The sequence below is a fragment of the Macaca fascicularis genome, chromosome X, assembly GCF_037993035.2.
Source record: "Macaca fascicularis isolate 582-1 chromosome X, T2T-MFA8v1.1".
NCBI lineage: Eukaryota > Metazoa > Chordata > Mammalia > Primates > Cercopithecidae > Macaca > Macaca fascicularis.
The window spans coordinates 31707803-31732132 of NC_088395.1; the positions used below are offsets into that span (position 1 = coordinate 31707803).

Sequence of the window (24330 nt, forward strand, 5' to 3'; positions counted from 1 at the left end):
GTGGCTCAAGCCTGTAATCCCAGCACTTTGGGAGGCCAAGATGGGTGGATCACGAAGTCAGGAGATCGAGACCATCCTGGCGAACATGGTGAAACCCCGTCTCTACTAAAAAAATACAAAAAAACTAGCCAGGCGAGGTGGCGGGGGCCTGTAGTCCCAGCTACTTGGGAGGCTAAGGCAGGAGAATGGCGTAAACCTGGGAGGCGGAGCTTGCAGTGAGCTGAGATCCGGCCACTGCACTCCAGCCTGGGCGACAGAGCAAGACTCTGTCTCAAAAAAAAAAAAAAAAAAAAAAGAAAGAGAAAAGAAATCCTTTGAATGACTATTACATACTTTAAGTTATGGATACCATGTTGTAAAACATCTGGCTCATTCTTGTGCCGTCATGATTTTCCAAAATAAAACATTTGCTGTTTAGATGTTGTTATTTTAAAAGACCCTTAATGATTAATCAACTGATTTGCTTTAGTTGATTTCAAAATATATGCTAATTGACAACATGGATGATGACACAATACTTAAAAATCCCATACAAGTTGTCCACTGAACAATTTGGTCATTTCCTTATTCATTTCCTTATTAATGCTCACAGAAGCATAGTTATCATTTTCTTTAGTTAGTCACAGAATGGGAATTGATTTATTTTAATCCAACATTCCGTTTTCCTTATTTTGCTCTATCAGTTTTGTGAGCCTAAAGAAATAAAGTTGACCACAGCAAAAGCAGTGCTGGGGAAGAGGCCAGTTTATAGGATAACTGCAATACATTTTACTTAGAAATATATTTGAAGATCACCTGAAAGTTTAATTGATACAACATGAGACAGCACAGTTTAATTGACACAGGACGAGACAGCACAGTTTAATTGACACAGGATGAGACAGCATAGTTTAATTGACATAGGATAGACAGCACATCTAGAAAAATGAATGCCATTCAGATAATTGTTCTCCTGATTTTGATCTGACTATCTGTTCACTTCTTGGTGTAAATCAAATTGTTGAATTAAATTTCAAAAACGTTACAGGTTTATAGGGAATCACTAGTTCCCCCAAATAACTTTCTAAAGTTGACTGTAACTCTTCTACTTCCCTGCTGTAATGACAGGAAATGTGGTCTGAATTTATTGCTATCCCCCACCTCTCTTAGAGACCGTTGTTCATTTCACTCATGCATTTTCCTTCCGAATAAATGTTGTCAATAGGAAAAATAGGTTTTGATAAACTATATTTTATAGTTTGATAAACTATATGTTTTCTTTTTCACCTTCTTGACAACATTTGTCCGATTATATTAGCAGATTCCAGGACTAAGTTTGATAATTATTGTTAAGAGTTTTTGTAGGGAAAAAAATGGCATTCCTTGTAGATAAATTAGTAGTTGATGATATATGTAAAAATTTAGTGTTTGTGATAGCCACATTTTTAAATTTTTCGTTTGAAAATATGAACATCATCCGTTTCCTTGTCTAATGTCTTTCCTGAAGCATATATTTTTAAAGTAGCTCTTACAACTTGCAACATGTGATGCAGCTATAATTATTTTAATCTGCATGAAAAATAATATAAAAATTAAAGTATCAGTGTAATTTTGTTAGAACTAATAACATTGCACATTTGTTTCGTTAGTGAAATATATGCTCAAATGATATAAGAATAATATTAGGTAAATATGGAACAGTAGTTCTATGAAGAATGCATTTTTAAAAAATCTTAGTTCATCAATGCAGTGAAAGTAAATATAGAATTCTCTAGATTCTCCCATTAAATTATAACAGTATTCAGAATTCTTTCAATATATGGTGGAAGAAGCAAAAGCTGATATTAATAGAATATTATGCCTCTTCTCAGAAAAACATTATACTTTCATAGAATGTAGACTCATATATATGTATATGAAGAATTTTGTTCACTGTGCTCAGTATCTATTGCAGTATCTGGCAAAGAGTGAGTGCTTAATTTTTACTGAAGCCCTTAATTAGAAAATGGCAAATACATGTCAGTATCAGTGTTATCACCATAGATACTTTCATTATATAGTAATCACAGTAGTGCATACTTAACCGCCACTGTCTGATTCTGACTTCTACTTTCAAAGTTAGAATAATAAATCTCTGCCAGGTAACCCATTTTCAAAAGCAAACTTTAGCAAAACTTTGGAATACAAAAAAGAAGATGGAGAGAAACTTGCCTTTCAAGGAAGAATGGCAAAGATGTGGTGAGATGCCCTCTTAGAGCCAGTACGTTAATATGCTAATAAAAGTAGAAAAGACTTACTAGAACTATTTGAAATTTTAAAAAGTAACACATCACTGTATGTGAGAAAATTCTCAATAAATTACAGAACGTAACATCATATAAATGATGCTGCAATGTAAACACACACACACACAAAGAAAAAGGAGACAGACAGCAAATACAAGAATTTCTGTGTCAGAATTAACACAAGCTGGTGTTTTGAACTTAGGAAAGTCACAGACTCTCTGTGCCTCAGTATCCTTATCTCAGTTATAAATATTTTGATATTGAAATTAGTGACTTCCTAGATTAACTCAGACCTATAAAATGTCATGTTCATTTAGAATATGGGTCAGCAAATTGTAAAGATGTCTGTCCACCTGCTACTCATTTGGCAAACAGCGCATATCCCAGGGAGCAGAACCCAGCCCAAGGAAGCTGTCCTACCATATCAATTAATGGCTTGAAGTCAAGAATGAGTCCCAAGCCACTGGTTTGCCAAGGAGTCTGCAAAATCTTGCTAGAACTATGACTTTCAATTCTGGTTCTTGCAACTGCACTATTAAAGGACCTTGGCCTCTTTTTAGAGTAGACCAGGTCCATCCATCAGGAACAGTTGCTAAGAGTTATGGGTTGGCCAGGATTACTCTGCATGAGAAGTATACGGAGGTTTATTCACACACACCAAGTGGTTGGCTGGGCTTCTGGAATTGCCTACCTGCCAGGACAAGTTTTACTGTTACCAGCAGCAAGCTAGCAACTAGGCTAAAGTAATCATTAACACGGTGTGGTTTATAGGTTTTGTGTGGGGGAAAAATCCTCAAAATCATGAGTTAGTTCCATTCTATTAAAATGTTGATGAAGATAGAGTGTCAAGGAGGGTTAATGGCATTTGTTTCAGGGAAAAGAAAAATGTGTTAGCAGATCCCAGCAATTTGAATAGACTCTATTGTCTATCGCCTCTGTTGTTTACTGCTATCTGCTAAAATAGAGACTTTACTAAGTATAGCTTCTTTTACTGAAGATATCCCTGATTACTTCTGTGGATTTCTAAATAATTTCTCCTCCATCCTCCTTGCGGGAAGTCGCAGGGAAAAAAAGATTCAATATGATTCAAATAGGCTCTGCCAGAGAATCAATCTCTATCCTCTTTCTGTCTCTATCTATCTAGCTAATTAATCAATACTCCCAGAAAAAAGTTCTTAAACTTCTATCAGAATATGAGGTAAGAATAACAGCCTTGGAGGAGTCGTAGAAAAAAATGTCTGAATAGAGTCAAAATTCACATAACACAAATTCTCTTGGTTAGTATGAGAAATGTATAGGCTTATGCTTAAGTGAAGAATTGAGCTAATGGCACTAGAGAATACTATTCAGGTAATCACAGTGAGATGATTTCCATTCAGTGGCCTGGCCTATATGCTATGTTATCTATCTTACAAACACTTACTGAGTGCACGTTCTACACATAGTATTGGACCAGATACTATAGTGTTGTATAAGATTCTTGAGAAATTGTTTTCATGGTCAAACTTTTAGAAGGGATGCATACTACACAGATTATCCCTTCCCCCCATACTTGCATAAATACACATACTTTGTTGATTCACCAAGCATGCACTGTAATAAAGGGTCTGATTAGTCCTATAGGAAAGAAGTCTGTTTGCTTTGATTTAACTTGATATTGCCTAATTATTTTTTTCATCCATAGAACCCTTTGAGTTATTACTTATTAAGATACAATGGAACTAGTTCTGCCGAAACCCCATTTGGAAAAAGAAATCTCCTACTCCAGATGATGAGTATGTGAAGATCAGGATGTTATACCATACGACCACCAAGGTATCACCAACCTGTTCCTGAATACCTCTACAACTTTACAGGGCAGTCTGTTCCATCTTTGGACAGCTTTATAACAATATTCCTGTCTCTATTAAGCTGAAATATACGTTCTTAGGACTAGGTCATATGCTTACATTTATTCAGCCTAAGATCCCCTTTGGCTTTCCTTTCCCACTGTTCTATCACATTGTGTGTTGTGTGTGGGTGTAAAGAGAAGAGAGAAACAGAAAGAAATTATTGTTGCTAAAACCACTATGTTATCTCCATATTTGGAATGATTTTGGTTGGTGTAGGGCAGTGGTTCTCAAACTTTAATACGCATAGAAATAACTTGGAGGCCTGAAAGCTTGTTAAAAGTTCCCCAAGCCCCATCCCCAGAGATCCTGATTTAGTTGGATGGGGTAGGACCTACAAATTTACATTTCTAGTGAGCTCATAGGTGATACCAATGCTGCTAGTCAGAGGATCATACTTTGGGTAACACTGTGGTAGTGGGTACATTGATGCTCTGCCAAGACCTCATGCCCTACCTGGTTGGAATATTGACTACTAACAGCTCACAGCTGCCTTCCTCCCTGGAAATTGCCTTCAGTCATAGGTGATGATCTTGCTCCAGTCTGCCCTCTCCCATGGGGTGACCCAGGACCATTAACTTTCTAGTATTGGGTTACAAAGGTCCAGATCCCTTGCTTCAATTCAGCGTGTCTCTAAAGGGCCCTGCAATTTCCAAAACTCCCCTGAAAATCTGATGAGGCCTCAATGGACTGCAGGCTGCACTGCACTTCTTCATCTGTGCAATCTTGACTATCTTACAACCTTACATATGTATCTCATGGGAACGCTCCCCAACAAACGTTTTGCATACAACTCTCTATTCTTAGCCTATTTCCAGGGAGCCCAGCCTAAGTTAGATGGGTTTTGTTTTTGTTTTACATTTCTTTTTGAACCCACACGTAGCACCTTGCATTTACATTACATCTTTCAATATTCAGCCTACCAGTCCAATTTGTTGAAAACTTTTTGGCTTCTGATGTTCTTGTCTGCTATATTTGCTATTTCTCCCTGCTTTGTGGCATTGGCAAATTTGATAAGAATGTTATCTATGTCTTCATCCAAGTCACTGATGAAAATATTGAAGAGGACAGAGCTGAGATTAGATTACTGGGAATAGCTGCCAGAAACCTCCTTCCAAATTGATAGCTATCCATTAGACAGCAGTGAAGGGAGCATAGGCCTCAGAGTTGCAGATTTGGGATGGAACAACAGTGCTGTTTAAGTAGATGTCAACAGCTAGAGTCATAGCTAAAAAGAACAATGCCATTTTAGCATTTCTATTTTAATAGGAAACTTAGGTATCACTTATATAACACATTTCAATAAAACATATCTCACTATAAAAACATAAAATCATAAATAATTATTATGAATTTATGATTATTATTCATCTAATTTGTCCCAGCATGAAAACTGTATTTGATCATTTCATGGAGGGTTTTTTCATTTATACATTTTAAAAAATAGGTTGTGAGAAAGTTGAAGTTCAACAGCTAACCCAACTTCACTAGGACATTTAAAATACTGGCAATATAAAAGAAAAAGACAATCCATCAGTAATTGTATGAGTGGCCATAAGTTTAAGCAATGTAGGTTATTATCTACAAAGGTGATTGAATTTGGTTCACCTGATTTGCTTTAATTGCTCTGTGGCATAAACACACTGACTGAACACAGAGTGATGTAATGAGTATCATAATTAGGAATTTGATAAAGCTAAGTTGAAACTGACTATTAGAAGATATTTGAAACACACAACCACTGCTTTGAATGGGGGATTTTGCAGTTCATTTAAATAATTTTCATCTCTTTCTATGAATACTGATGACAGACAGAATGACCACAACATAAAACATTGGCTGGAGGAATGTCACCAGGTACTTCAAGAAATTATTTCCCCCATGTTTTTTATTGAAAAGATAACACCTGTCCATTTCTTTCCTAATAAAAATGTGGTAAGAATTTTTTAAATGAAAATTGAAAACTATCTGAAAATGCTTTTAACTGTTAATAAACAGGGAGTAAGTAAAATAAAAATAGGCAATAATATATTTGCAAAACTATGATAGAAGGAACTGCTAAGAATGTTGAGAGTGATTCTTTATTTGTACATTTTTGATAGTTTCTACAATAAGAATCACTTTGTACCAAAGGAAAGAAGTTATTTCAAAATATAGAAGAAACCTCCAAACACAGAAAAATGGTAGATAAAATACCAAAATAGAAAATCAAAAAGGCACAATCTGGGCTTAGAAACAAGTTAAGTAGCTCTGTGCTTCAGAAATGCCACAAAAACACACAGTGGTGCACGGGGCTGTAGACATAGGGCTTTGGGGGCCTGGGCTGGGAAGTAGGTAGCAGTAGCCAGGAGTTCAGATTCTGCTGGGCTCAAGAATCTATAAACACTCTGTATAAGACAAAGGACCTGAGCCGGGCTCTTTGCTGCAATTAGTCAAGGATGATACCAGGTTTCCCTACTGGGTGAAAGGGGGCTGCAAAAAAAAAAAAAGAAAAATTCTGCTATTGATCACAACCTAGAACTGATTAAATGACATCCCTTTTTAGGGGGAAATTAGAAAGATTAGATTTCATAAAACTCATTAATACCTATATGTCCAAACATTTTTAATATAAGAAATCATTTGAATTAATGATTTATAGAAAGGAAACAGATCCCTATTATATACTGAATAAAGCCAAAGGATCCCAAAACTATAAGATTTCTAGAATTGTACAGATAAAAATTAAGTCAAGTGATGACTGTATTCATTTATCAAAACAACTCAACTTTCTAAAAATAAATCTACCTAAATTCTATTTTTATTGAATGTTTTAAAGAAGTCTTTCTGAGAATGATATAGATAGAAATAAAATAAAAAATAAAAATATAATTGAAAAGTAACATAATGGGTATTATAGCTAACATTAATGGTTCAATTAAACCAAATAAGAAAAACTTTCTCCCATTCGTTTTAATATTTGATACTGTAATATTAAATTTATGAACAAAAAACAGTCTGTTGGTATCCTATAATTTTTTTTATTAGGAAACAATGGTAAGTTTTCTATAATACTATTGTTTTTCCTGGGAAAACTGATACATAGGAGTATTTCTAAGCATACATTTTGGTGTGTTGGTTCAGCCCAGTTCAGGACTGTAGGACTGGGTTAGAATGAAAATGGCTACTTGGCTACATCACCAGGTAATTTTCCACACCAGTAAATCACCAGTGACATGGTTCCAAATGTCTCCCTTTGTGTGCAATCCCTGCAAGCTAGAAACATTCTAATTACTTGAAAGGAGATGACATAAAATGAAGCAGGCTGTTACCACTATGAACCTTTTAGATCCATATGGATCATGACACTCCCTGGCCCAGAGCCCCAAGATTTCACGTAATAGATGTTATATTATCCTATTGTAGAATGGAGAGAATTTTTTTTTAATTTTTGAGACAGAGTCTTGCTTTGTCACCCAGGCTGTAGTGCAGTGGCACAATCTCAGCTCACTTCAACCTCCGAAGAATTCTTATGCTTCATAATCAGTTGGGAAGATTTGGGTCTCAGCAATATAAAAATGGGATTGTCTTATAACTATACATACAACTCTCTCCTAAAGAGCAGAAAGACACTTTCTCATACTGCTAAGTGTACCTAAAGCAGTTGATAATGGATTGAATTTTTTAATATACCAAATCCTCTCAGTCCTTAAAATGGACTAGAAGGTATATTTTGCATAAGAGGGATTTAAAATAGGGTATTCAAAATTGAGAGGGTTGAACTGGTGGCTTTGGGGTCATTTGTAGCTTTAAATTTAATTTAATTTTAAGAGATGGAGTCTCACTATGTCACCCAGGCTGGAGTACACTGGCATGATCATAGCTCACTGCAGCCTTGAACTGAACTCCTAGGTTCAAGAAATCCTCTTGCCTCAGCTTCCCAAGTAGCTGGGACTACAAACTTGGCTTTTTTTTTTTATGTTTTGTAGAAATGGTATCTCACTATGTTGCCCAGGCTGGTCTCAAACTCTTGGCCTCTAGTGATCCTCCCACCCCCACCTCGGCCTCCCAAAGGCTGGGATTATGGGTACATGTCCAGCCAGGAACTTTAATATTTTAAATAAAATGTGCCACATATATATTATGAGCAGCCCCCAATGTAATAAAGGTTGTATTTTAAACAAATATCCTGCTAGCATTCTATCATATTTTTGTACATAGCTTTGAAGGCAGCAAATCTTTATCCTTTAAATTTTTGGAAATAATCCAAAGCCATTCAGTGCTCAACATCTGATGAATTGTTTCATTCAATTTACAAACAATTATTGAGTACAATTACTCAGCAAATACAAGGTATGGCTATAAAATAATATAACAGTCTGCTGAGGATCATAAAACAGTCCTCAAGTAGTTCCAGAAAAGGAACTCTAAAATTGTATTGCCAAGGGACAGTATTTGTAGATACAGCATATAAGAATTTTATGAAGTTCAAATGCTTGTCCCTCTCCTAAATAAACAAACAAATGAACAAGCAAAAACATATAACACTATTTGCTTTTCTTCCCAGGAAAATGTTTTACTTTTTTATTTGTTTTTACTTTCAGAAATATTTGAGAATGCTTTTGGAAATATGTCATACATGTAAATATCATGCATCAAGTCTCAGGAGGGAAAAAAAAGAGCACTAGAATCAAAGGGAAGCAAGAAGATTCATTTGAAGGGAGACAGATCCAAGGCTGGTGTGAATGTCAAATGAGTGTAAAGACTTGATAACTGGCAGAACAGAGAAAAGTTCGTTACAATCTCCCAGAAATCTACGAAGGATGAAGAGGCTTTAGGATGAGGTGACAATAGGGATAAAGAGAGACAATTGTTTCTAGAGCAATTTTTGAAGTAGAATTCACAGAATTTGGAAGCCAATTTAATACATGTGTCAATAGATTGGGAAAGAGAGATCAAGAGAAAGGTAGAAGGTTATTCTTAGATTTCTAGTTGTAGAGACAATTAAATTAGGCAATCACACCACACTGAAAACACAGAAAATTTAACTTTGTTTTAGGGGCAAGATAATGCATTCTATTTGACACATTTTGGAGCCTGTAGCATATGCAGGTGGTAATGTAGGGTAGATGGCTGAAAGTACAGTTCTGGAAATTAGGAAAAGAGTGTAAGACAGAAGTTGACACTGAGGAGTCTTAATGTTAGCTGAAGCCAACAGACAAAGCTACTCAAAATGTGTAGAGAGAAAGAAGAGAGAGAATTAAGAATGGAACATCAACATTTAAAATTGCATTGAGGAAAGAGAACTTGCACTGATCATTGTTACAATTCCCAACTTTGTATCTTGAGCTACTCCCCATAACTTCAGATTTGTATATCCAGCTATCTACTACACACATCTCCTCCTAGATGTATAATAGGCATTTCAAATGTAACATATCCACATCTTCCTCCCAAAATATGTTACTCCTGGAGCCTTCCCCATCTCAGTAAAAGATAACCTCATCTTTCAGTTGCTCAGGCTAAAAACTCTTGAGTCTTCTTGACTCTTCTCTTTCTCTCGTACCTACATTTATTCCATTATAAAATCTTTTGTGCTCTGTACTCAAAATATAGGAGAATCCAACCACTCCTCACCACATTCACCTCTCCCGTTCTGATCCCAACCACAGTCATCTCTTGACTGAATTATGACAACAGTTTCCTAATGGTCTCACTACTTCTGTTTAGTCTATTATAACAGAGGAGTCAGACAAGACAAAACAAGCCATTCCTCCATTCAAAACCCTCCAATAACTCCCACCTCATTCAGATTAAAAACTAAAGCCCATAGGCCTAAAAGGCCAATATAATCAGATGCCGGTTACCCCTCTAAATTTATTGTCAACTACCTTCCTGCTCACTTGATCCTTTTCTGCCTAACTGATCTCCCTTTTAAGGTTCCTTCAACATACCAACAATATTTCTGCTTTGGGGCATTTTCACCTATTAGGACCCTCCTGGACTACTTTTTTACCCCCAATTATACATATGGCCCACATCCTCAGGTCCTTTAGAATTTGCTTAAGTGCCACCTTTTCAGTAAGACCTTTTTTGATTACCACATTTTCATGGCAGCACTCCTCTTCCACCTCTCTCTCTCTCTCTCTCTCTCTCTCCACTTGTTTTCCTCTTTATTCTTCCACATTGCATGTATGACCATCTGACACATCATGTATTTAATTTTTATTTGTCAGTGTCTGTCTCCCAACTTCTGCTTCCCAGAATATAAGCTTTACGAGGGTAGGGCTTTTCATTGCTCTATACCAATACCAACTGCTGGGCCTACATAGCACATACTTCATACAAAAGTATTTGTTGAGTAAGTAAATTAATTTTTATGATGTTGATGGCAGATGATATTTTACTGAGTTCTTACTACGTGCTAGGCATTGTGCCAAGCACCTCACAATTATTATGTGATTAAAGAAATAAGAGATTGTTTCAAGATAACATTGTTCTGGGAAGCAAGGAGGATAAAGTTTTGACTAGCAGAGTTGACCAACAGGATCAATGTTAAAATGTAGTCAAGTAGATGGATGAATTAAAATACACTAATCAGCTATTACAAAGTCATTGATGATCTTAGTAAGTCCTTGTTTTCATAAAGTGGTGGTGCTGGGGAAGTGAGACTGGAGTGGGTCAAAATATAACTAGTAGCTAAAGAACAGGAAACAGTAATGTCAACCACTGCTTAATAAACGATATAGTAAGGAGAAGCAAGCCCAGCTGGATAGAAAGAAAATGATATACTAAAAAAGTTCTTTTAGGATGAGGGAGACTTGAGTATGTTGGCCTGCTAAAGGGGAGGAGCAAAAAGAAAGAAGAAATTGAATATCCCAGAAAAAGAAAGTAGAATAATTACTAAAACAACATGTTAGAGAATATAAAAGAGATCTAGTGCTTAACCAGAGTAGCTCCTTGCTGCACACAAAATAGGGTTCAATTGTTTTCTCTTTTCTTGTTTCAATGAAGTGAAGAGGAAAAAGGACCTAGGAATAGAGAAGCAAAGAGCGACTTACAAGTGCCTTCAAGGTTGTCAAAGATGGAGAAAACAGGTCAAAATTTTTTTAGATGATCAACTATTAATTTTGATCATTAAAATATAAAACATTAGGAAGAACAGAGAATACTGAGATGTTATTTTATGGAAGAAAATGTGTTTGTATGTATATGCGTGCATATGCATACACACATATATGCATGTATATACATATATATGCACATGTGTACACACATACACGTACACACATGTATATGCTGAATCTTTCTTAGAACCTAGAGGGATTTTTTAGTATCAGAGAGCTTAGCTAAGGAACTTCTAGGCATGTTTAACCCTCTGATGCAAGGACTGTCTCTGCTTGATGAGTTTGTACCTGGCTAGTTGGTAGTTGTGGAAGCCCTCATACAGCTACAAACAGACAATTCAGAGTTAATGCTTATTTCTTGTTTAAAGGGTGATCCTGGAATAGAAATAAGGAAATGAAATCTCATGACAGTGTCATCATAAAGTCATCAGCCAGATGGCAGTCCTTGAAATCTAATCCTTAGAGGCTTCTCACAATAATTTGTAATATCACATCTAATATTATCTTATTCACAAATTCATATCTATTCACAGAAATTGAAGACAAAGAAATGAACTTGCAGAGGCTCACATTTCTGGCTTTATATGTTAACATGGACTCTATAAAGAATATGATAAGGAAAACAAAATATTTTCCTACATAGGTCACAACAATAATCTATGTTCAGATCTGGGTTTCTAAACTGTAAAATTTAGTTGAGAAGCAGGCTTCTCTTTTTTTCCATAAATAGATTCGTTCCTTTTAAGCATAAATGGCTATTTATATTTATTCTATGTAAGATGACAAATAAAAATGATCCTATCAAAAGCCACTGTAGAATTTGAAGACTCATCTGATATATTAATAAACTTAAACAGCAAAATATAAACATTAGTTTACTTTTTTATTATGTCTTGAAACTACAACATGGCAGTGACTGATATCAAAGTAAATTTCTTTCAAGTACATTTTATATCTTATTTAACATTCAACAGTTTAAAACTAAAGATTTTATTACTAATTTAAATATTCTTCCAAGTATATAAAAATTTTGCCTAGGTTTCTCCATATGACTGAAAGTCTCAGTGCAGTCAATACATAAGTGTTTCATAGTAAAATGGTGTCTAATCTGAACTATGAGAAATGATGCAATCAGAATGCTTTCCACAGAATCCCTCCTACCAAAAAAGCTGTAGTTACAGAACTTTTTCAAAGATATGAGATACTTTTTCTCCATAACCCAAATATTGATATTATTAATCTTTCCTTTTTAAGATGAGTTTAATATAACAACAAAAGTGAAAGTGCCATCCTGTCATAGTTGTAGTTTTTGAGACCAACAGAAATACCATGGATTACTATGCAGCCATAAAAAAGAATGAGATCATGTCCTTTGCAGGGACATGGATGGAGGTGGAGGCCAATTGTCCTTATCAAACTAACACAGGAACAGAAAACCAAATACCCCATGTTCTCACTTATAAGTGGGAGCTAAATGATGAGAACATATGGACATATAGAGGGGAACAACACACGCTAGGGACTATTGGAGTGTGGAGGGTGGGAGGAGTGAGAGGATCAGGAAAAGTAACTAATGGGTACCAAGATTAATACCTAGGTGATGAAACAATCCGCACAACAAACCCCCATGACACAAGTTTACCTATGTAGCAAACTTGCACATGTACCCCTGAACTTAAAAGTTAAAAAATAAAAATAAAAATAAAAAAGAAAATGTATAAATAGAAAAAAATCAGGCAGAAACAAGCAAATGCATGACAACAAACCCCTGTGTAGAGACAACACTATTTACAAATAGAGGCAATAAGTTTTTTGAAGTAGTGTAGTAAATAATTATTATAAATGTACTCTAAACTGCTTAACCCATTTATGCCTAAGGTTGTAATTTTTTGAATTTTTGCAATCAGACCTTGATGATGACCTTGAACAGTAGAATATAAATAACTCCCACATGCTCAGTGTTCCAATAATGGAACACTAGGATAAATAGCTAAAGTGAACACAGACAAAGATAATCTAGAGCAGGACTATCAATAAAACTTTCTGTGATTGGTGGTTACGTGATGCTGGGAAGGGTAGGGGGTGAGGGGATGAACTTGATTTGATTTTGCAGGCTCAGAGATGGAGGGGAATTTGAGTCAAGATGAATTGTGCCTTGAGTCTCACCTATATCTAATTTATATTAGATTGGACTTTTGAGTTTATGCTGAAATGAGTTAAGACTTTTGGGGCTTTGGGGATGAAATGAATGTATTTTGTCATTGAGAAGAACGTGAATTTTGGGGAAAAAGGGGCAGAATGCTATGGTGTAGTGTTTGTCCCTTCCCAAACTTATGGTAAAATTTAATTGCCATTGCAACAGTAGTAAGTGTGATCTTTAAGAAGTGATTAGGACATGAAGGTTCTGCCCTCATGAACAGATTAGCATCATTATTGTCGGAGTGAGTTTCATATAAGGCAAGTTTGGTCCCATTTTTTCTCTCTTTTGTTCTTCCACCTTCCATCATGGAATCATGACACAACAAGAAGGCCCTTACCAGATTCCAGCTCCTTGATCTTGGACTTCCCAGCCTCCAGAAATATGAGCTAACAAATCCCTGTTCATTATAAATTACCCAGTCTGTGGTATTCTGTTATGGAAGCACAAAAAGGACTAAGACAAGGACAACAGAAGTAGGTTGCATTTGGAGAAAGAGATTGGAAGAAGGCAAAGATGAGTTTAGCTTTGGACCTCTTCAATGTGAAGTTCCTGTGGGACATTAACATAGAAAGAAAGCAGTGATCTCTATATGTCTAAAACTCAAAAGATCATTCTCAGCTGGAATTATAGATGGATAGTCATCAACAGACTGAAACTATACAAGTGGATGAATTCTTGTACAGGGTATATGTGAAGTGAGAAAAGAACAGGGAAGAACTTTATAGACATGAGTCAGAAGTAGCTTGGTGAATTGCAGATTCTCTACAGGCCAAAAATGTGAGTTGGTTTCTAAAATTCTAATTTACTTTACCCACAGGGGAAGTAACTATATGCATTCCTTAGCTGATAGCTTTTTGGAAACAAGCCAAAAAATATCAACTGGAAGTCATTCCCATGAAGAATCCAAAGACCTTAATAAAACAATTTTTTAAAAACTGAAAGAGTTGCTTGGGCCATCAAGGAGCATGAGAATGAAGAGAGGGGTCTGTCAGAAAGAGTAGTACAGATAGAATAGACCAGTGTCCTGAAGCTCTAGTTTCATACCATGAGCAAGCTTTTTTCTTGGCTCCTTAGTTTATATTCCCTAAACTCATCAAATTAATCTCTGACTTTAATTGACTTTTCCAAAAAGGCTTCTCTTTGGAAAGCAGATATTTCCCACTAAGATCTAATGGTTGACTCTCTGATACCAATTGATTCCATGTGAATAATTCTTCCTGAACCTAATCTGTCCCTGTTTAATTGAACACATACAAGATCTGTATTTTGAGAAGAAAGTCCAAGTCTTGCTATTGAGAAAAAGTAGTTACTATGAGAAAATTTCCAAATATCAGTTCCATATTCAAGTTTGCCCTTTCTCCATCGGGGTCTTTTTCATAGGGCTCCAATTAAAACTTTCCAACTTTAGGTTGAATCTTCTTTTCCATGTTCTTTTCCATCTATACACTTACTGTCTGGAATTCAGGATTAGAGTTGCTCTATTCTCCAGGGTCACTAGCTTAAATTCAGCTTCATAGGAGTTTTTACTGTCTAATGTCTAGATTAGTTTCAAAATTTAGTTGGTCTCTTAATTTCTATATATCATTATCTCATTTCTCCTAAGACTTCCTGCTCTTAGTTCAAAATCTGTTTTGGCCCCAATGGTGGCTTTTACTTCTCGTTAAAAATCACTGAGCTTATTTTTTCAGTAATTGATGTCATATTTTGGAACTCAATTATTTTTCACCATGGTCTTCCTCATGTTGTACAGGTACTATTTTTTCAGCTGGCACAAGGTAATTGTACATTCTGCAAAGGGAATCATCATTCAAAAAACATTTACTAGCTCCCAATTTTTATATCACGTGGTTCAGGATCTGGGGATATATCACATAGGAAAGACAAAATCTCTGTCCTCATGGCATTCAGATTAATTTAAAGGACAAATATTTAACAATTAGTTTCATAATTTTATATTTTTATTTATAATTGGAATAAATGCTAGTGAAAAAAGCACTAGAGATCAAGAGAGGTATAATAAGGGTACAAAGCTTAGTTTGAGGAGATACTGTCTATAAGAGCTGTTAATTTCCATAGATATATAATGGGAAATGAAGTGATGAGTCATATTACCCTCCACAAATTTTCCCATTGGGTGTGTGGAGTGAGACACGAGGATGATACCATGGACAGCTATAACTCCATCAAGAATCCCAAAGTGACTTATTTATCAAATAACAGGTAAGGCAGTGTGTGCCATGATAAGATAGAAAGATAATTCTTTGGACTTTGGATAGAGTTCTCAAAGTAGACTGATAAATGGCTCTTCTAGCTATAAATCAGTATTTTGCTTTTTGTTTAATCTGTTGGTTATGTCACTACTTTTGTGACAATGGGCAAATGAGATCTTATGTTCCTCATTTTTAAAATAGAAGTCTGAGCCAAGTCAGTGAGTTTAGTTGGTATTTATCATCTTGAACCCTCCCAAGCTCCAGTTTAGCTGGATTGGAAAAACAAATCTTCATGTTCCATACAGTTTCACCACCCCATTATTATAGCCAAGAGTAGTTTTAGAAATAATGTAATTCATACCTTTTATGAATGCTTCCCCAAGAGGCATTGATATTCTCTGTTATCATGTGGACTTTTCTGGTATCATCTGCAGAATAATCCCGGAGAAGTTTCAGGGCCAAGTCATTTGCCACATCTACATTTATCTGCCACTGGCGGAGGTCTTTGGCCAACTGCTATAGATTTATGAGAAAGAGAACGAATGTCAGTTTTTTTCTGAAATCTCCAGTGGGAGTGTCTTAAAATACTTCGTAAACAGCTTCTGAATCCTCAGGTCAGAATACGTATATTAGATTGCTTTTAACCTACCATGTTGATTTAGTCAGTCATGACAGTATAAGGTAACCCACCTTTCAGGACAAACTTTTCAAATGCAGCATCTTGAGCAACAACCAGTATCAATTATTTCAACTTAGTAGCAATTAATTGGCAATAAAGTGGGCTTAATTGTTTTATCACAAGAGAAAAAAACTACAAAAATAAGCTCATATATAATTGTTGACTATGTAACATATAACAACATTTGAACCAAAAAAAAAATCTCATACATTTCTTTTCCTCTTCATTAACTTGTTGAGTCGTTTATGTAATTAGTGCCATCTACTGGCGTTCAACTAAACGTGCATACAGAAAATACTGAACAACAGAAGAATAGTACTGTTATTCTAGTTACGAACTTTTTGAAGGATCAAAATACTTTTAGAATATCCTACTTTAAAATTGGAATAAACGTCAAAATATAAGAATCTTGCTAAACCAAATCACCTACATTTTCTTCGTTGTTTGTCTTTGGTAATTCAGTGTTTTCAAACTTGCTATCTAATCACTTGAAACATATTTCAAAGAAAGAAGTCGATTAATGGTAGGGTTTGTCTCGAAGCATATCAACCTGAAATTTCTATTAAACATTTCTGCAAGTGCAGAGAGGAGGCTTCTAAGCATTAAGATAATACTAATTGTTAAGATAGTTATATCAAATTTAATACAATGGGTTAAGTCATTGATAAATAGACAGAGGAACAGGAACAGGTAGTTGAAACAAGAGAAAGAGTAGGATGATTTTATTTAAAAAGAAAAAAGTTAACTTTCAAGTAATAGAAAAAGAGAGTATTGAAAAGGTACAATTGGACACCAATTAAATTAACAAAAAATAAAATCCAAAGCTTAAAAGACCAGTAAAACTAGCACATTCATGTGTTACTGCTGGGGACAGTATCTATTAGGACAATTTGGCAATAGATACCAAGTGACATACAAATGCTTATTCCCATTGACTCAGTAATCTCACTTTTGGTACTTTAGCCTAATACAATCTTCAAAAGAAGATCAATACACTATATGACTTAAAATCTTCATTAACCAAAGCAGTAAAAAAATGAGAAACAGGCCGGGTGCAGTGGCTCATGCCTGTAATCCCAGCACTTAGGGAGGCCAAGGTGGGTGGATCATGAGATCAGGAGTTCGAGACCAGTCTGGCCAAGATGGTGAAACACCGTCTCTACTAAAAATGTAAAAATTAGCTGGGCATGGTGGCAGGCTCCTGTAATCCCAGCTACTCAGGAGGCTGAGGCAGAGAATTGCTTGAATCCAGGTGGCAGAAGTTGCAGTGAGCCAAGATTGCACCACTGCACTCCAGCCTGGGTGACAGAGCAAAACTCCATCTCAAGAGAAAAAAAAAGAGAAACAATGTCAATGTTTAATTCAGGGACATTAAAAGAACATAATACACCATTCCGATGGTACAATATAGAGCAAATGCACACAGTAATCACTGTAAAAAGAACACAATTTTCTTGTGTAAAAAACAGAACACAATTTTTAACTACACTGTGTTTTTTTATCTCTAAGAATACGTAATCATGAGCTGAACACAAAATGGAAGAAATTGAAAATAATGCTTCTGAGGAGAAAAATCATTTTTGTTTTTAATATTTGTTCTTTTGTGATAGTATGATATGTACAGAATAAAAATCAAACAGTATTCTCAGCATAATTTCAGCGTGTTTGGTTGAACTCCTATTAAACATATACAATCTATATATAAGGTAATTTCTCAGTTAACTAAAACATCCTAGAATCAAACTAAATAATAGTATTTACTGCATATAGCAAATAGATCCAGATTACCAAACTATTACCAAGAAGCTAATGACAATATAACTGACTTTTGCTATGAAAGCAGAGGACAGTGTCTAAAGGCATAGAACATAGCTGCTGCTCTTACAAAACAATTAACATTTATCCTCGTGGAATGCCTGCCTTTTCTTCCATACTCCTTTTATCAAGCACTGCAGTTTCTATTTTCCACTTTTCAGATCCTCACACTATTTGAAAGCCCTTCTTAGGGAACTTTTGCCAAAGGCTTGCCTTTTCTAGAAATTTCCTAGGGTACAAAATTACCACTTCTTCCCTTCTCCTCCTCACTTAAGCCAAACCTAAAGTGATAAAAGTAATGTATTCCAAGATACGAAAGAACATGTAATTGGCCCTTACTATCCAGAGGGTGCTATTTGCATTTTAAAAGAAGAGCTTATTATCTCTCATCTATTAAATCTCTAATTAATAGCATAAACATCCACAAAACTGAGAACAATAACTTGGTTACCTTTTTTTCAAGTGAATTCCTTTTATAAAAGAGTGAATTGTTAACAAAATACTTACGATGGACCAATATCAGAGCATATATGTATAAGCTCAGGAATACAAAATAAAAACAAAATTTTTAGTAAATATATAATTAAAATCATTTATTTTACTCAAGCAAGTTAAATAACCTTGGAAGCCACCCATCACTCATAGGTTCTTATTTGAAAAGTCTAGATATAAGAGGTTATACTATTTGGATGGTTTCATGGTTATGTGCATATGTTCTAGCCCATATAATTGTATGCGGTTTTTGTATATCAATTACACTTCAAAAAAGCTGTTAAAATTAAAAAACATAAAATGCAGAAGGTGCTAATGAATCTAAAAACATAATCAATAGATCATAAAAATGCCTAAAATTATGAATAACCTATCCTGGAATTTTCCAAAATCTCTGAAAGAAATAGCAAGCTAGAGTTAAATGAGAGATTTCCTACTAAACAAGGTAGTAAAGAGTGAGTCTTGATGTCAGACCAGAGCTTTTTGATGAACTTTAATGCTTGAAAGGCAGAAATACGCGTGCCATATATTTTTCTGCAAAATTGTATTCACAGAGAAAGTTAGGACTGTTATATCTAAGGAAATCCTGACTGAGTGCTAACCCTCACTGAATGCTGCCCAGGTTTTGTGAGGATGTAGGATTAAAAAGTAAAACTCCCACTGATCTTGACTGACATTGAGGCGGCTCAGGCCCTTATATAAACACAAAGGTTCTCAAAGGTAGCCTTTCTCTTTTCTCCCTTCTTAAAGACATTCCCCACAACAGAATGTTTTCCCTTTCTCCTACAGTAATATTCTGCCCGCCCATCTTGGGCTTTACCCAAGTGTCATTCACACTAGGAACCATGACCTCGACCGGTTTTGCCTACCGCTGTGAAATTTACTATGGGGATAACTCCAGACCTCAGAAGGAGTGTAAATTCAAAACTACAATAGACTTCACACACTCCCTTTTCTCTTTCTGAATTCCATTTACAATGGTGTACACCACAGGGAATTGCTTGTGTGGTGATCACGGTGTGTGAAGAAATTTAAAATACTGTGAGCACTAGCTTATAAAAAAAGATTGCCTTCGTGTATGTGTGTGTGTGTATGTGTATGTGTGTGTATTTTCTATGAAGAATATAAAATGCTAAATCCCCAAAAGGTTGGTTCCCCAACCAGGAAAGAAATTTTTCATATTCAAACCCATTATGCTACTACTGCAATATGTGCTTGATATATATTCACAGTATTTTAGGCAGAAAAAGTGATTGTGAACTATGAGACAACCTGAATTAATTTCAAGAATTTCAAGTATTTTTTTCTACTTTATCTTCTCTCTCTTTTTTTTTTCTTTGTAAGAACTTATTTTAGTGATATTGACCCTACATGGTAGAAAAGAGAAGAGGAAGTGAAAGAGTAGCTAAAAGCCTGAGCAATACAATGAGCCTGCTAGGTTTGAATCCTGGCGTGATCACTTAGTAGTTATATGGCAAATGGGAAAGTTAAATATCTTTTCTGTGCCTCAGTTTCCTCCTTTGCTAAATGGGAATATTAACAATATTTATGTGGAAATATGATTGTATGGGTTAACTTAGAGAATTCAGGGAGAACATTTACAAAGGTGCCTGGCATGCCCGAAGGATTACATAAATATTAATCATCAGCATCATCAACATCATCATCATTATCATCATCATCATCACTACTGCTAGTACATCTACTACTAATTTTAATGAGTCAAACTATATTCCCCACAGTGTGAGCCCCTTCTGAACACAAAGCAAGTAGCTCACTGTTTTATAGACATTGTCTAGAAATGCTGCAACTCTAAAATTCTCCCTTTAACTTGGAAGATAAAAGTGAGTGCAAAGCTCTATCATTAAAATTTTAAGGTTGAATATTGGTTAAATTTGCTTTTAAAATGTGTTTTGTGATATTCACCTACAAGTAAAATAAATGTTTGTTCCAGGTGAACTATTATTTAAATTTTTAATGAGTGTGTCTCAAAGGAACTTCAAAAAAGGCAGTGCAGAGTAATGAAAGGGCATCTTCCCAGGAAGTTTTGCTTGTCCATTGTTTTGCAGTTTGATCTTAAGGAAGTCACTAACCTTGTAAATGCCAGTTTTGTCATCTGTAAACTAGGATGGGGTTACTTGCTCTGCCCATGCCTCCGGCTTGTCCTGAGGTATCAAAATCAAGCAATTGCTTGGAAAATTATAAAACAGGATCCTAATATGTTTATGAACAAAGTTCTACATGTTGGACTTGTTATTTTTCCTTGGATACTGTATTTACATTCATGAACCAAGGGATTCATGGAAAAATTTAGGTCTGTTAGCTAACCACTAAGAGGTCGTTTGCTCTTAGATCCATTCTCTACCCATTTCCTACTCCACTCAGTATTGAGATGTACTAACTCCCATAGGAGCTCAGAATTTCCTGGGATTTCTTGCTAGCTGACTTCTAATTAGGTTAAGTCATGAAACACACTAGTGGGAGATAGAAGAGCATGAGAAAGGGTGAAACAAGAGAATTATCCCCCTTCTCTCTTTGTCTTGGCAGTATCTCCTTTATGTCTCCATTTCCCACTGGACAGCTGCTCCCTCTGTAATTCCAGTACCTTCTGTGCAGACCTTATAGTGGTTGAATTAGCACCCGATGGTTCTGGTTTCTGGGCTTTGGTAAAACTTGTTGGTTTCCCAAACCTTGAGGTGGTAATAGTTTCCTGAAGTTACTAAACTCCGGGTTGCCTCACTGTCTTCTGTTGGGTTTGTCGGCTCCTTCATTCTTGTGGAGCAGCCAGTCCTCTGTATTGAATTTCCTCTGTTTGAAATACCTAATGTGGTTTATAGACTAATTCCTGACAACGTGAACTGAAAGAAATCTCACAGTAAATGACCCTACCTACAGTTCCACAGGGGAAATTGAATATATCAAACATATATTTCATGAAATATCAGACTTTACATCTTGCATCCTTCTCTCTAGTCTCAGAGGAAGAGGCGACTTTTCTGTTATTGGAAGTTGATTTCACCATCTGGGCACCCATCTATTCTGGGATCCTCCTCCACATACTCCCTCTCTCTTTGTGTGTTCCAACTTCTTGCCTCTCTGTGAGGTCCTTCTCTAGAGACTTCAAGCATGAGTGTCTCTCTCATCTTTAAACAACAACAACAATATTCTGCACTCTATCATTTTCTTTCCTTCCACAGTCACACTCTTTAGAAGGCAGATATTCACTCATTATCTCAACTTGATTACATTCCTGCCACTCTCCAGTTCATGAAAATCAGGTTTCTGCCATTGTCGTTCCACTAAAACTATTCTGACAGAAGTCACTATGGCAAATTGAATTATTGGCCCCAATTCTTTACCTCTCCCTGTATCCATGCCCTTTGCTAAGTAACTTTGAAGTTCTTCCTACAAAAGACAGCATGCCCTTGACATTGAGCTTGGTCATGTGACTTGCTTTGCCTAATCCCAGTGGGATATTAATAGAAGTAACACAAGCAGAGGCTTGAAATGTATTTATGCAGTGTGGCTATCCATTTTGCACTTCTCCATTACCTTAAGACAAACATGCTCTGGGCTAGCCTACTCATCTCAGGAGGAGAATGAGTGACATATGGAGCAGAGCGACCCCAATCAACCTGCAGCATGAAGAAGTGCCACCCCACCCAAGCTGTAAACTCATGAAAGGCAATATGGGCTTATTGCTATATGCCACTCACATTTGTGAAGATAGTTAACTGATTCAGTTACCAAAAGCCAATGCCTATGGAAAGATTTACGTTCTTATTTACTTGATTTATTTGCAGCAACTGGTGCTGCTGACTATTCTCTTCTTGAAGTTCTCTGCTTTCTTGGCTTCCACTCTTTGGGTCCGTCACCTCTGTATTCTCTTCGTTTTCAAGGATTTTTTTTTTTTTTTTTGCCTGTCCTTTAAATATTAATGTTCTCCAAAATTCTGTCTCTGGATCAATCTGATTATATGTTGGTCCTCAACTGGAGCAGGAGGCAGGGAATGTATCCCCAGGGTAGTTGTATCATAAGTTTTTTTTTTTTTTTTAACTTATATCCAAATCTTCTACTTCCATTGACACTACCTTAATTTATGTCCCTATCATCTCTTGCTCAGGTACTAAAATAATCTTTTTTATTGGCTCCCTCCCTCCACTGTCAAACCACCCTTCCATCTACATACAACTGCTTAAATGATCTTTTTGTAATGCAAATAGAACCTCATTTCTCTTCAATTGGTGCTATTACCTACAAGGCAAAGTCCCAACCTCTTTCTTTGCATTACAAGGCCCTGAAGGATATGACCCCTACCTAAATATTCACTTTCATCTTTTGGTATCTTCTTCCTTTTTGAGCAATTCCATAATTGTCCACAGGAGAATATAAATGCTCTGAAAGGTTAAGTGACTTGTTCAAGGTGACATAGCTAGTCAGTGAAAGAGTCATCATAAAAATGCAGGTTTCTGGACTCTCAATTCAGTTTTCATTTCAATTCAGTTAAAGAAGTTACGCATCCATATAAAGAAATTGAAGGAAAAGGATTGGGTTTATTTTAACTGAGCTTTGAAGAATATAAAATAATCTTGATGATTATAGCATGATTGGAAAATTACTATGTATAATAAAGTAAGGCATTTCCAAAAAAAAAGATAGCAGAAAAATACATATTTTGTTTATTTTTGAAAATCTCTAAACAATTTGGTCCCAAAAATAAATTAATGTTCTATAAATCCTTATTGGGAAAAGAGAAGCACAATTTCTTCCTTCCTTGTGTGAATTAAAACGACCTATAAAACTTTGTTATGGATTTATAATAGAAATGTTAAAATAGCTGTAAGAAAGCCATTTCAAAAGTAAAAGCCTCTCACCATTAACTTCAAGACTCATCTATTAAACCTCTGACATTACCAAACAACTCTGTTTCAGAAGGTAACACTCTATACAGGGCATACTATTTAAGAAAATGGCCCTCATTTTCCAGCTTACTGAAAATGATTAATCTTTACAATAGCTTTGAAGACTACATACCAACGCCGTTACTTTTTTGTCCTTTCAACAATGACTACGAGCTGAGAGCAGACTAGTAAATGTGTTATCGGCCAACCCATTAGAGTTCCATTATTTTCTGTCTTACATGGCTTCATGTAATGAATTTTTATAATTAAACTAATGGCATACAATATATTTTTCCCCTCTTTACTTTCAGGCCCCATTTCTCTTCCAGCTTCTTTGGAATAAGTTTTATACAAAAAGAAGGGAGGAGAGGTCTCTAAGTGCTTCGTTACCTTAATTTCATTATGACATTTTTGAAAGCATTCTCTTTATCTGGGCTCTCTCTTTAATTTGCTGACTTTATTAAAAGGCTTAAGCAATGTTGTAATTAACAAATCACCTAGCTACCCCAGGCATCTGAGAAAAGTCGGTTGAGAGAGTGTAGAAATGGATGGGTGGAAATGATTCCAGAAACAATGCCAGAGGACAGAACCCCAGAAAATGGCATTTTTCAGCTCCTTTTCAAACCCCATGAGCATATTGTGGTAGACTGCATTACTGTTCTCAAATATCCAGTGCCTTTTCATGCCAGAAGATTATACATCGGCATCCCCACTGAACTCAGGAATGGCCATGTGACTGGTTTTGTCTACTTGTCACTTCTAGGCAGAAGGTTC

General features: G+C 35.8%; 1 protein-coding gene across 16 annotated transcripts in view; it reads right to left on the reverse strand.

Moving 5' to 3' along the window:
• DMD (dystrophin) overlaps window positions 1–24330 on the reverse strand; it is a 2153717-nt gene that overhangs the window by 551572 nt on the left and 1577815 nt on the right. For all 16 annotated transcript variants that reach the window (XM_015443662.3, XM_065538825.1, XM_065538826.1 and 13 more), the window contains one exon: window positions 16031–16185. In XM_015443662.3, coding sequence (XP_015299148.3) covers window positions 16031–16185 — 155 coding nt within the window. The remainder of the gene's footprint in view (window positions 1–16030; window positions 16186–24330) is intronic.